The sequence below is a fragment of the Macrobrachium nipponense genome, chromosome 29 (genome assembly GCF_015104395.2).
Source record: "Macrobrachium nipponense isolate FS-2020 chromosome 29, ASM1510439v2, whole genome shotgun sequence".
In the NCBI taxonomy this organism is placed as follows: Eukaryota; Metazoa; Arthropoda; class Malacostraca; order Decapoda; family Palaemonidae; genus Macrobrachium; species Macrobrachium nipponense.
The window spans coordinates 20,371,340-20,385,621 of record NC_061092.1 but is presented as its reverse complement, the minus strand read 5'-3'; the positions used below and the strand labels follow the sequence as shown (position 1 = coordinate 20,385,621).

Here is a 14,282-nt window from a genome sequence, read left to right as displayed (position 1 = left end):
GGGTATTTTCTTCTTGCTCTTGGGCTCTATGCAAAACAGTACATTGTGTCAATGATTTTTATAAGATTAAGGAATCACCGGCTTTTATAATGTTCAGCTGTTTTTTAATTTGTGTGAGAGAGAGAGAGAGAGAGAGAGAGAGAGAGAGAGAGAGAGAGAGAGAGAGAGAGAGAGAGAGAGAGAGAGAGAGAATGATTGCTACACAAAATTAATTCTTTGCTTTCGAAAACAACAGTTGTTGTCGAAGTAAGTCGGAAACTTGACGTTTACCATTATAACTAACCTAGAAGTTATTCATTATTCTGGCTAATGTTAATTATTTAAATCGTTTCACAAAAATCTTGTTATAATTGACATCATGAGAAGGTGAATGAAACAAAATAATGATATTGGTTTAATCGTACATTCAGTAGAGTATAATGGGAAGGTGGTTTGTCGATCTTAGACACGTCCTATACCCTCAAGATTAGTTTATTCTCATCAGAAAAAAACAAATAACAGTAAGAGAGAAATAGGCAGTGGGATGTACCGGTGCTGAATAAATCTTTGAATTCTCAGAAGAAATAGATAACACTGATCGAACAGAAAAAATGGAAAGAAAAAAAAAAGACAACTCTGAGAATCGAAATGGAGAAACGGTTAACTCTGCCTCTCCAGGGATTTAGGAAGCCGGCTGGCATTAATGGGTCTCTTGTCGTTTAAAGTGATCAGTGAAGAAAAACAGGAAAATTGAAAGGGTGACGATGAGTCACGGAAGGGGATTAAGAGAGGAGGGAGTTTTACGGCTACTTTTGGGGATTAGTAGTACGAGGGAGACTGCGGAGCTGGAGTAGGAGGTGGATGAGGAAGAGGAAGCCTGTTGGTTTGAAAGTAAGAGGAAGACATGAGTTACTGAAGGAAATAATGATCTTCTGATCATGAATGGCGGAGATTAGGTATTCTGCATTGATAAGGAAGTTCGATAGAGGTTAAGCGAAATGGTTAGACCTATGAGCTCATTTTATCAAGCAAATTCTTCTAACTGATACTGATAGTAAATATAATTGTCGTCGTTGATAATAGATAAGATTCACAGTGCTGAAGAAAAAGCGGACGTAGGGCTTAGGATATTCCAATTGGGTGGGAGAGCACCTATTGGAAGTGGACGACTAATTAAGCGAACAGCCCACCGATGGCTGACTTTGGGGGAGGGGATTGGGTAGATGATCGGTGGTGCAGTGGGCAGGGGTGAGGATGAACCCAGCGGGGGACGGAGGAGATGAGGGTAGGCAGATTATAGTTTGGACTTCGGACGAAGGGTTTTGCTCTACAGGCTTTATTATAAAGGAGAGATCTGCCCTTAAGCGTTCAGTGAACACTTCGTTGCAGAAATATATGAATTTCCACTTTTAATTTACTATGTAGAAGTCTTTATTCACCATATATATATATATATATATATATATATATATATATATATATATATATATATATATGTGTGTGTGTGTGTGTGTATATATATATATTATATATATATAGTATGTATATATATATATATATATATATATATATATATATATATATATTATATAATGTGTGTGCGCGCGCGCAAGCTTTCGGTATTGTGATCATGAGTGTTAGTGCATTATGAGAAGCAAGTATATTATGCCTCTTTAACTGATTGGCTGCCTTTAATGAAGTGTATAAAAAGTAATTATTAGTAAGAAGCCGGTATAAGACAGACGCTTTGGTAGGTGGCTGTGCCAAGGACGTCCACAGGACTAACCGTGTTTTTTTTTCTTTGTTTTTTTTTCTCATTCGCTCTTAGTGATTCCTTCTAATTCTTTTAAGAACTTGATGAGACTGGTCGAAATATTGCTCGTTTTACGTCCTTATTTTTTTATTTATATTTTTTTTATATAGATTCACGTGTTCATCCGCTGAGCTAAATTGTCAACAACACCTTCATCCTGACTTGCCATCATGACATCTTTGGGTTGATTGACTCTTGAACAAGGCCCCTTTGGTCGTGGTTGACCTTTGCTGCCATTTTTATTCGCTCTTTCTCTATCTTGAAAGTATGTGAGGTGGTGATACATGAGTGTAGCAAGAATTCGTTGCATGTTAGTTGCATGGTCTTTCAACACTACCCAGATTTAAACCCAGAATCAAAGAATCTCTCTCTCTCTCGGTACTGTCGTCTCTCTCCTCTCTCTCGTCGTCTCTCTCTCTCTCTCTCTCTCTCTCTCTCTCTCTCCTTTTCTTTTAGACGTTATTTATGCGCTTTTGTTTGGACTGAGTACCGAAAGAGAAAGTTATAGAAATATCTCCAAATATTTCGACAATCCTGTTAAAATGCCAACACGTCAGGGTTTGATAATTACGGCGTTAGGTGGCTGCCATCCCAAACTTCAGCCGTGGATTTGCCCTTTACACCATCAGGCTAAAAAGGCCTCGGTTCTGTAGCTTCTTGGTAATTAGGAAACCTAGACTGGCTCGGTTATCCAAATCAAATTCCACCACTGCAAGTGACTAGTTAAACGATTCAGGTAACAACGATGCAGAGAATTTCTCATCATGGAAGTAATTGGTTTGGCATCATGACTGTTGGAGGCAACTTGGTCACTGCAAGGTCATATGCCTTGAGCTGAAAGGCATATAACATGAATCCCTGAAAATGGCTTCACTTGCAAGTCTTATCATGCCAGTTCACACGCTAAAATGAAGTTTTGCTACTGCAGGAGTCTGAAGGAATTATGAAATGACAATATTTATCATGTTCCTCTTTGACTTCTGTTTTGGTGTGGTTAATGGCATCGTGAGCATTTGCATTCCTCTCGAAAAAGCACAGTTTATTTTTCCTTAACTATTTTTATGGTTTGCATTTAAGTGCCTGTGTGTCTCTCGGGAATGATAAGCAAGTTATTGCCAGTAGAAATTGATTCTTAAAGGAAATACTCTCTCTCTCTCTCTCTCTCTCTCTCAAGATCGAAAGAACTATTTAAAGGGCACATCTTCCAACGAAAAGGAAAATAGTATTTTTACATTTAGGGATGAAGGATGTTGTTTAAACATGCACACACTCATATGAGAGAGAGAGAGAGAGAGAGAGAGAGAGAGAGAGTTTTAAAAATGGGGTATGTCGTGATGGAAGCTGACCTGCCATTAAAAATAGAAATCGAATGCAATGTCAGTTGAATAAGAAGTATTTAGCTTTTATAAGGAATGCAAGAAACGGCATAATGAAATAGGTGAAAAATTTTTATTATGCAATATGGTTTGTGGGTTTTACCCCTGTGGTGTCGTCAGATTTATAGATATTTTCGTTATTTTATTGAGTAGTAGTCTCCAATCAGGGGGAAAAAATTAGGTGTTATTTCATGAGTAGAACAGGAACAAAAGAGGTACATGTAAGAAAAATAACTTATCCTACTTCAGAACTGAAGAAAGATAGGTTCACCTAACTTACGGCCTATAGGTCTACATGTAGGTACCATCTTTATGTTTTACCGTAACTTTATTACATGTATACTGACTGTGAAGACGAGTTTATGAGTGGTCAGGTTTTACGTAATTAAAAAATAGGAAATAAAATTGTACACCTAGCAAGTATTCATGAGAATTTTGTTACTGAAGTGGAATAACCTCGGGACAGTATTTACCGGACAGGAAATAGCAATAGTTACCCAGCAAGGCTGCATTTCCTTTGGAGGGAGACTCCTTGTGCTTCTCGTAGTTTTAAATAAATCTCCAATGAAAGATCTGACAACATTGCTTCGGTATAAGATATTTTCTCCCAAGTATGTGTAAAACGGGAGGTAATATCTGTTGGAGATTATAAGAACTTGAAACATTAGTAATCATAAACACTAGACTGTGAATAGAATTTCCACAGAAAATTTGTATTAATTCAACACTTACATTTTTTTGTCAGTTTTGTAGGCGAGTTTATAGTTTGGTTCCACTATTACAATCTCAAACGTATTTCTGTTAAAAAGTTCTGTTTTTTTACGATCCTAAACCGCGAAATCACTTATGTTCTCGTTAATTTTTCGCTTGCAGGTTTATATTTTGTACACAGATTCGTATCGTGTATATATATATATAATATATATATATATATATATATATATATATATATATATGTGTGTGTGTGTGTGTGTGTGTGTGTGTGTGTGTGTGTGTATGTGTGTGTGTGTGGAGGGTGAGGGGAGTAGGATTAAACCATCACCAGGTTTCACCGTTCAAAAGTTTTCCAATTGATCATCGAGGTATTTGTTTGACCTTGATTTGGTTCTCTTCCTGTTGACGATATCAGCAAGACAGACCATTATTAACCCAAGATTAAATGTTATTGTAACACGATCGGTGTCTTATGGCAGCTGCATTAAGATGATTTATCGGGAGCAAGGACGATCGAACCATGCAGGCAGGAAGGTGGGGTGTTCGCCTCAGTCAAAATAAGGCTATTAATCATAGTGAAAGCTATAATATTCTTTTTATTCTCTCAGAAATGTGTTCATGGTACTTTTGGGAATGCGTGAAGTCTTAGAAGACATGTCGTTAATCCCCATTACAATTGTTTTTTATATTAACCATAAAAATATAGTAGTTTAGGGTTTTGATGTTTCATGGGTTAGTAGAGGTCAGATTGTCATTACAAAGGAGCGTATATTTTATATGTATATTAAGTACGTATCTTTTATATGTAATTAGGTCTGGAAAATTGTGATACTTATGTACCTTGAAAGCCGTTGTACCCTTGTTGCACACTAATATTCATCGAGTATGCCATGTTTATTAAGTAAGATATATGAGAAGCACAATTTTTATAAATCAAGACACGATATGCGTTAGGCCATTATGTGTACTTTGCTAGTAATATCATAGTTTGTAATTATTATCATAATTATTATTTTATCAGATGAAAGAGGCTAGCAACGCATAATTATACTCTATGATTCTGCTTTGCAAATCGGCAGCGTAGAAATTTTGCGTTCCACATTAAATCCCATCTTTGGCTTGACAAGATCGATTTCATTCGCTCCATTTTTACGAATCTTATTCTTTTTCTCTCGTTCCATATCGGGTCTGATGGCCTGTCGATACTACTGTTTAACGTCTAACCTCCTCCTCCTCCTCCTCCTCCTCCTCCAAGTCCTGGTCTTTAGCGCCTTATTTGGCATGTTTTCTTTCACATCTGCTCACTCTTTGGCTTACATTGTCCGTGATTGGGTTATGTTCAGGCTGGAAACTTGACTGCCGTTATAATCACATACGGCTTGTATTCTAGCACGAACGATTCCTTATAGAGAGAGAGAGAGAGAGAGAGAGAGAGAGAGAGAGAGAGAGAGAGAGAGATGCCTTATTAATAGCGCTAAAAAGATCCACTAATGAAAAAATGAAAAGAAGGGCAGCGTTTCTTTATTATTATTATTATTATTATTATTATTATTATATATATATATATATATATATATATATATATATATATATATATATATATATCAGTTGTATTCCACATAGGAAAATGAAAAAAGGTATATCTCAGAAAATGCCCAACAGTTTCTGAGATATACCTTTTTTCATTTTCCTATGTGGAATACAACTGATTTACTATATCTTCGTGCCTAAGAAGATTACCAGTACTATATATATATATATATATATATATATATATATATATATATATATATATATATATATATATATATATACACACACACACACACACACTAAACAGGACGTTGTAAATAACATATTCCTTTCTAAAGAACTTTGCACATTACTAAATTGAGTTTATAATGATCCTACAACCGATTTTTCAGAAATTCGACTTGGACATCCCAGAATTGTTATCAAACCTAAGAACGCTAAAGTTGATATGTCAGTACCTACACAGGCGAATCAAACTAGCTCAAACTGGACAAAAACACCGAACTTTGTCTTGTTGATTATGAGAAACTCCCTAATGCTACTAAACATAAATCGTAACAGTTCTGTGATGTATTTATGGGATATCGGCTCTCTCTCTCTCTCTCTCTCTCTCTCTCTCTCTCTCTCTCTCTCTCTCTCTCTCTCTCATATCAGCGTGTTTCTAGTGCCTTTAGAATGGTATGTTCTCTTGGTAAGGCTATGACCGCACACCTGAGTTTGGCGACGTTCCATTTTAGACAAAACATTCTGGCCGCCTCATTTGACCCAAGACGAAATAAACAATCTTGAACTTCGGCGCAGTAGCGTTTACTTATATGTACAGCTGAAAGGCGCAGATGATTGCCGTCGAGCTTTACTGTTTCTTATCGCCTTATCTGATTAATGGACAGCCTTACGATGTGTGTGCTTGTCTGATCCTAAAGACTGATTTCACGGGTGCTGAAGTGGTGTTTTATCCTGTTTTTATATTTTTTTTTCACTTAAGGTGGCCTTGTTGCAGCACGGGCTCCTGCTCCCTAAATAAAACTCAGATATTCTAGATATCATTTACTTCTGATCGCCGTGCAAGTGAATCCCATACCGCGCTATTTAGAATCGAATATCGTCAGTGCGTGGATTTGCTTTGGTTAAACAAAATAATGCCATTAACTGGGAGCACCGAGTACAAAAGTGGTCAGCACTGGCATTCGCCAACACCTGGTTGCTTAAGTGCATGCAAGAGTATTGCAGTGTGACATGCCAGGGTAGTCATTAAAATATCCATTGCCTCTTGTAATACCTGCATAATGGACGCTTAGTTTCCTTGCAATGATCATCCTTCGGTCTTTTATGACTGGTCATTAACAATTAACTTATGCTCTTGCTCTCATGAAAGTTGGTCTCTTAGGGATAAATCCCCTCCCCCTTCTCTCTCTCTCTCTCTCTCTCTCTCTCTCTCTCTCTCTCTCATTAGTAGTTACTTTGGTTACAGTTTATTCTAGGCTGTCTGCTAGTATCTGCATCTCATAGGGCATCTCAGTGTCCATTCTCTGTATAAATTAGGGTGCATAGAATTTCTCTCTCTCTCTCTCTCTCTCTCTCTCTCTCTCTCTCTCTCTCTCTCTCTCTCTCTCAGGTACCATGATGGTATTTTAGAACACAGGAATAGGCATGATGACGGTGTAATAGAAACAGTATGTTAACACTGACACTAAATAATTTGTATTTTCGTTCTTAAATGAATTACTTTTTTTCCTTCCAGTTGCATACCAGAATTATATAAGCTTAGCCTTTCTTGTTAAGTATATTCTAGGTTCAGATCCAACCTTTGTTAAGTTTGTTTATTTCCCAATAACTAAAAATTATTCATACTGAAATTGCGGCTTGTCATGATGAAGATTTTTTTCTTTTGCCTCTTTTTGTAATTTGTGTACAGTATTATCAACCTTATACCAGTTAGCTATTGACTCTGTCCATTGACACGGTCTACGATTTTCGTTTACCTTTGGGCGCCAATGGCGCTGTGGCAACTTCCCCCCCCCCACCCCTTCTCCCCCAATCTCCCGGCCCCCCAAATCTCCCGGGCCGGTCCGAAACTTCGCCATCACTTTGCTCCTTCATCTCTTTGCCTTCCCCCCCCCCCCCCCCCCCCCCCCCCCCCCCCCCCCCCGTCCACACCTACTGTCTGTTTAGCTTAACCCCTTCCCACCCGCTGTTCTCTCCCTTCTACTACTCTTTCCCCTTCCCATCCCCCATAATCTTTATCCTTAACGTCGACATTTATGGAAACAGAGAGTTCGGCGCGTCAGATGAGCCTTCGTAAATCGGAACCGGTGTAAATTTCAGGTGGGACTGTATCACGAACGAGGAGAAGTAGATTTTCTCCTTTTGCTCTGACATTGTTAGATTTGCATTTCATGTTAATATCTGGACAGAAGAGATAGAACCGATCGAGGGAACATTTTATTCTGATATATTTCTCATGTTATATAGGCAAGTCTTCATTTCATGCGCAAAAATAAGAGTTCAAGATAGAGAGACTAAACACTGGGTACACGGCGGTGTTGTATGTAAAAGCTGATTGGCCCAAAGTTTAAACCTATTTTCTATATTTGAATCATACACATAACGTCTTTTGTTCATTCTTAGTAAGTTATTATTTTATTCGATATTTTCTCGCTCTAGGTATATATTCTTGATGCCATCTCCTTAAATGGATATTGCATGGAAAAATTTATAGTAAAAATTCGTTTTAGTCGTTCACGTTCTAGTGAATGTAATTATGCTTGTTACAGAGGTATCAATATGAGAGGTTTTATGATTTCTTTAAAGGAATTGACAGAAAACCAACCACAGACATTAAAGACCTAAACCCACTTTTAATTTTTTTCATATTTCTGAAAATCCTTAACAAAATGAAAAACGTGCATTTACATCATTAAAGTCTATTACCTCCTCCTTTTTTTTTTTTTTTTTTTTTTTTTTTTTTTTGCGATGATGTTTATTTAACATAGGTTTCGTTGGAAATTTCAAAACTTTTCTTTGCAGTGGTGGATTACTCGGATTCTGTCAGCAAAGATACGTTTACTTGGTTATTAATTTTTTTTTTCAGACGATACTGAACCATAATTGGTCTTAAACACGAAATCACCCGAATGCGTAAAAGGTTTAATATGTATGTAACGAGCTATAAAGTCATAAATCATAATAGTGGGAAATGGCAGTTAGATGTAAAATTCGAATGAGTGCAGATTATATGAAAGCGACCGTCATTTTCCTATGTCAGAATTGTGTAGCCTTAATGCAAAATGAAGTCAGTCACAAATGTAATTAAAAAAAAGGATTAAGCTAGGAGTCTTCGGACCTCATCTGTTGATGATGCTGATGAGATAAGAATTGACGGAGAGAAGTAACGGAAGGCGTTCCAGATGAAAGGTACCACCGCATTAAAGTGAAAGGATTCGGAAAAATTCATTTTGGAATGGTGCAGAGTTTGCAACCTATACAAATAAGACAACCCGGTTTTTTTTTTTTTTTTTTTAAGAAAAGAAAGGACCCGTAAGGATCGTATTTTCATCGCAGGACATTTTACAGAAATCTAATGATACGAATCACACCGATTTTATACTTTGGAGACACTGGATAAGAAAAGTTATGGGAAATAATGAAATTATCACACATATCAGAAGACTTCTTTCATTGTACATCATAATGGATCTACAGGAAGGGACACTTTTCTCGAATAATGAACGATAACAGAAATTGGAGCTCTTAGGAGATCGAGTCTGGTGTTCTGGGGTCCGGTCCTCCGAGGAGGTATACTTTCACACAAATTGTTTTTGTCTTCACATTTGTGATTAAACGGAGGAAGGAATTATGGGATACAATGGAGAGAAGGGTGAAATTTAGGTGACATTTTTTTTTACCGAATTTGTTGCACCAACATTGAGGAGATCGACGACGGCTATCCTGGTTGCGTTGTTGAAGGCTTTTTGTCACCAGAGAAATTGTCTAAATAACTTGGAACACTAATTAGTAACTGATTCAGCAACTCGTGAGCTTCAGAAAGGACTAAGGAAGTGGGTTATTCAAATGGAATTCTTATTTATACTCAAGTGTATCTCACAGTGGTTAAAAAAAATTAAGATCGGTGTAGATTTTGGGACATGCATTTGGTACAGAAGATGAAGATTCTTTAGTGTAAGATATAAGATGGATACCACAAATGTTAATTGCATGATTTAATGCTATAAACTGGCGTCATGACATCTAAGATCATGGAGGTTGTTAGAGACAAAGAGGACAAAGGCATGTGGGCATTAATTTTGGTATGAAAAGAAAGTATCTGGAGCGAGTTCATTTGAGCTGGTGGATACCGCTAAATATTGGAGCTTTGATATGGAATAGTTATTTGTATAACATTTAGCGGCTTTTCCTCTTTTTTTTTTTCATAAAATTACAATGCTTGTCAAGATTCCGAGACGGACAGACTATTGAAACAACACAAACCTGAAGGGTAACATAATTGGAAAAAAACAAAATGGATGGAACGCTGACCAGTCCAAAGCTTCCAACTCCCTCTGTGAGAGAAATGTGAATAATCAAAACAAGAGGCTGTTGGCTGACGTCGCATTGAGGCTACAGATTATCGACGCAGTGTTGGAGAAAAAAGATAAAAAGGATAGATTGTTATTATTACACAGCATTTTCCAGCCATTCCGACAGCAAGGGGAATTTGAATTGTATTCGTTTTAGTGTCCTGAATTAAAAAAAAAAAAGTTTATATGTAAGCGCATGTGCTAGCGATCGTGTTTGGGTGTGATAACGAATATACACTAGCAAACATTTTATATACATACACACACACACACACACACACACATATATATATATATATATATATATATAGATATTTATAATATATATATATATTATATATAGATATATATATATATATATATATATATTACATGTATAAAATTGAGTTAATAATTTGATAATTTACCTTTTGAACCCTTTATGCTAATCGCCTTTGATGTTGTCTTATCAGCCACAGACTACTTATCAGACTGTATCAGTAGATAAAGTTGTTTTTTCTTTGTCATAAAACCTTTTGAAGCGCTACTCTTCGAGTTCACAATTTCATATTCGGTCTTATATATATATGTTTATTTTTCGTTAGCTGAGATTTTTTTATTTTTTTTATTTTCTTCGGCTGTTGAGAATTTTATTCCCAACGAATGATTTTTCTTAGCGTCAAAACAATGTTGAGCAACACATAACCGAAATATTACTTTATCCTTCACTCTCTCTCTCTCTCTCTGGTCGTGTACTACATCTAAATGCGGTTTCGTCAGGTTTACATAATAAAGACATGTACACCCCTCACGGACACTTACACAGAGGCTCTGTGACTTTCTTCGCGTCTTCTTGTTTAGGTTTACTAGTTCTGCTGGAAGTCGCCAATAAATTAAGCAACATGTAAGCTCTGAGACACGCCAATCAAGACTTTTTTTTTATTTCTTTTTCCTAACGTTGGAGAAGTTCGGCTCAGAAATGCAGATTGTGAACAAGTATTCAGGCTGGCCGGAGGTCACACCAAGGGTTTTATAATCCGCATTTTCCTTGATTTTGGTTCTTTGTCAGCCGCGCAATTAACTACTCCCCACATCTGTACGCAAGATTACTTTATCAGGTCGGCCCCCAGTATCGGACATTTACGGTACCTTTAGGATTCGTTTGAAGGTTCTGAAGGTCTCTGTTATTAACGTAGCACAAATGTACCCGTGCATCTACGTTCGAGATTCTTATATACTATTATGTAATTTAAGATTACATTCGCCTTTTGATACGTTTACGTGGGCACTGCAGCATTCTTAGGGATCATTTAGTGTTTTATTTTTAAAGGTAGCACACACATATACATCTATTAAAGCGGAGTGTATATACCGGAGTATAAAGTTATATTCGTAAGGCCTTAGTAAGGCCGCCGTCTGTTACTTAAGCGTGGACGCTTACACCGCTGTAGGAATGAACTTTTTAAAGGCTTGTTTTATGAAGATAACTAGGTCGTATGTAGGCATCCATTAACAAAGATTCACTTAGCTCTAATGTACCATAGAAAGTAATTTTAGTTGTTTCTGAAGGTTTCAGTTTACATAAATATATACGTATACACATGCATCCTTGCATGCAGATTTACCTGTAGCGACTAATAACTACACATTAGAAGAAGGCTGGCCACTTAGCATTTTGCATCACGGCCTAACAAGATTCATGTCGATATCGGCCTGACCTTAGGAAGTCTTATATAAAACCTTGATTTAATGAGATGAAGAAAAAGGTGGATATAGTTTCGTATTCGATACGTCTGGGGAGAGTGATGTGTGCAAGTGGTGTCAGATGGCACCATGCATATTATTTTCTGGTTGCGATGAATATTTTGTTACTCGAGTGTTAACGAATTCGATTTCTTTTACACCTCGGGTATAAAGAAGGACGTGGATTCGAGCTGCATCATTACTGCGATAAAGTTGGATGTAGTTGTTCTTTTTAATCTTTCTTAGAGTTACTGATTAGTAATTGAAGCATTTATAAATAAGAGGTTACTTAATAATGCGTTAAGGGATGACGGGGAAATGTCAAAAGTATTTTGATAAAACTCGTGACGACCAAATTCAGACGTCTCTCTATACTAGGTTTTATCAATCAAAATGAACCATCATACAATTAGCTAACAGAACACGTTCGTACTGTATACTCACCTAATATAGATCATTTATTCCACGGGCCGCCACATTTAGCTGGTAAATGTGGTGCGGGTCTGACCTCGAGAGAAGAAGTGACACTGGTTTTATATTTGCAGCGATCGAGACTAAACTCAGAACAGAAACGATGGACACACTTAGGGACTAATAACTTCATGCTTTCACTGTACTTTTTGTCGGCAGCTACTCAAGTAGTCCACTTCCATCGGTCAGTAAAAACACGGCACAACTTTTGTTTTTTTTTATTATAAATTCATGTGTGTTGTTAATATAATTATCAATCAAAAAGACCACTCATAGATTATCCACAATCCCCCTCCGCCACCTGCTTGGGTAAAGCAGGTTTCTTTATGTTAATTATCTTTCCGCTGCTTTACAGAATAAAAGAAACCACAAATTTAGCGCATCCAAAATGACACTGGTTATAACTTCTCGTACATAGGTCGCAAGACGTCAGGATTGGGCGCACTGGCGATGCAGCAGTAGATAATAGTAAACTCCAAGCGTCGTGAATGAAATGTCTTGGGGCACAAGATAGGCCTCGGGAGGCAAGCAAAACACGTCCGCTCACTTCGACTTACAGCGACGAAATACGGCTCAGAGGTGTCGCTCTCGCGGAATATACTCTCTGCCCCAACAGCAGCAGCAGCAGCAGCAGCAGCAGCCACCAGCCACAAGACTCTACGAGAGTGGGTATGATGATGCCATACACACACGCTCAGTTCACACCTAACGGAGATCCCCACGAAAGCTAGCTTATATTGCGCCCTTGTGGGTGGGCATTTCCTCGATTTCCACGAATGCCCTTCGGCATCTCTGATTGCGAATTTTGCCTTCCGAGACACAGTATTTCCTCGGAGACGAGGAGCCGTGTGGGGTTTTGTGGCGATGACTCGCGTGACGACATATGGCAGCTCTACTGCCATCCAATCAGCATCCCCTCATTCCAGCTCGGGTGTCCGGCCCGGGAGGGACTCGAGAAAATCCTACTTCTTTTCAGAGACATGATGAACGCATTGCTATGCCTTCCTTGTACAGTAATGTCTTCTTATATGGGGAAACTCCGGAACGGACTCCTTTTTTAGTCTACATCGGCGAACTGGCGTTTGCGGTGATGACGAAATAGGTTTCCATTTTAATATTAGTGAAGTACTAAGTGTGATAGATTATTGTGTACTTAAGCTTTGATTGTTTAATGTGTATAAATATAATTCTTTTTATTTGGAAGAGATACTTTTGTGTGTCAGTATTGTTTAAAATGTAAATGCGCTGTTAGATAACCTCTGGCTTAAGTGAGATTTGTATTCCTTGTTAACTTTATATTTGTTTGCAGTGACTGACTTTTGAGTAGGTCAGTCATTTAAAGTATTGTCTGTTATAAGAGGACGATAAGATGGGGGGGAGGTTATTATAAAAGAAAGAGAAAAAAAAAGTCCTAGCATCGTTAGGAGAAAGAACATGCTTGCTTGATAGACGGTTAGATGTAGGAAAAGAATCATAGATCAGTGTTTCGAGAAAGAAAGAACTTGATAGACCATTAAGGATAAAAAATGATGAGGACGAAGGAAGATAAATGGAGGAAAAAAACTTGGAGCCTGCAACTTAGGGAGAAGATGGTTTTAGGGATTAGCATTTTAAGGGCCTTGTTTGGAGACTTAAATGTGGTAGGCAGGCTCTTAGAATCCAGCAAGTCGTGACCTTTCGAAAGCTTAGGGTAAAGGGTGGAAACTTGTTAACAATACATCACTTAGGTGTTCATTTACTACAATTTATTGTAAGGGTGAGTGACTCTCTCTCTCTCTCTCTCTCTCTCTCTCTCTCTCTCTCTCTCTCTCTCTCTCAAAACTTGATGTTTAACAAACATGCTATTGAAGAATTTTTCCTTATACTATTGGGTTATCATCTTTAGTTTTTATCATTTTCACGAAAACGAGGTATAGTCATTCTGATTTTTCTCTTATTCTTCTTGTATTCATGCTATGGTCTTTGTATAGATATACTCAGTAAGTTTGCGTTATTTATTGATTATATTCTTATTTTTTATATGTCGACTCTATTGTCCTGTGTTTGATATATATATATATATATATATATAATATATATATATATATATATATATAT

The 14,282-nt window shown here is 37.4% G+C and overlaps 1 protein-coding gene and 1 long non-coding RNA gene across 3 annotated transcripts in view; one reads left to right on the top strand and one right to left on the bottom strand.

Moving 5' to 3' along the window:
- The window catches only part of LOC135206169 (uncharacterized), a 48,805-nt gene extending 35,970 nt beyond the window's left edge, over positions 1-12,835 (bottom strand). The window contains exon 1 of one of the 2 annotated variants that reach the window (XM_064237463.1): positions 12,159-12,835. Coding sequence is in view for 1 of the 2 variants with exons in the window: in XM_064237461.1 (XP_064093531.1) it covers positions 12,159-12,172 (14 nt within the window). In the remaining variant the exon portion in view is untranslated. The remainder of the gene's footprint in view (positions 1-12,158) is intronic. The other variant, XM_064237461.1, reaches the window with a different exon arrangement.
- LOC135206178 (uncharacterized) overlaps positions 1-14,282 on the top strand; it is a 469,022-nt gene that overhangs the window by 258,708 nt on the left and 196,032 nt on the right. The window lies entirely within an intron of this gene.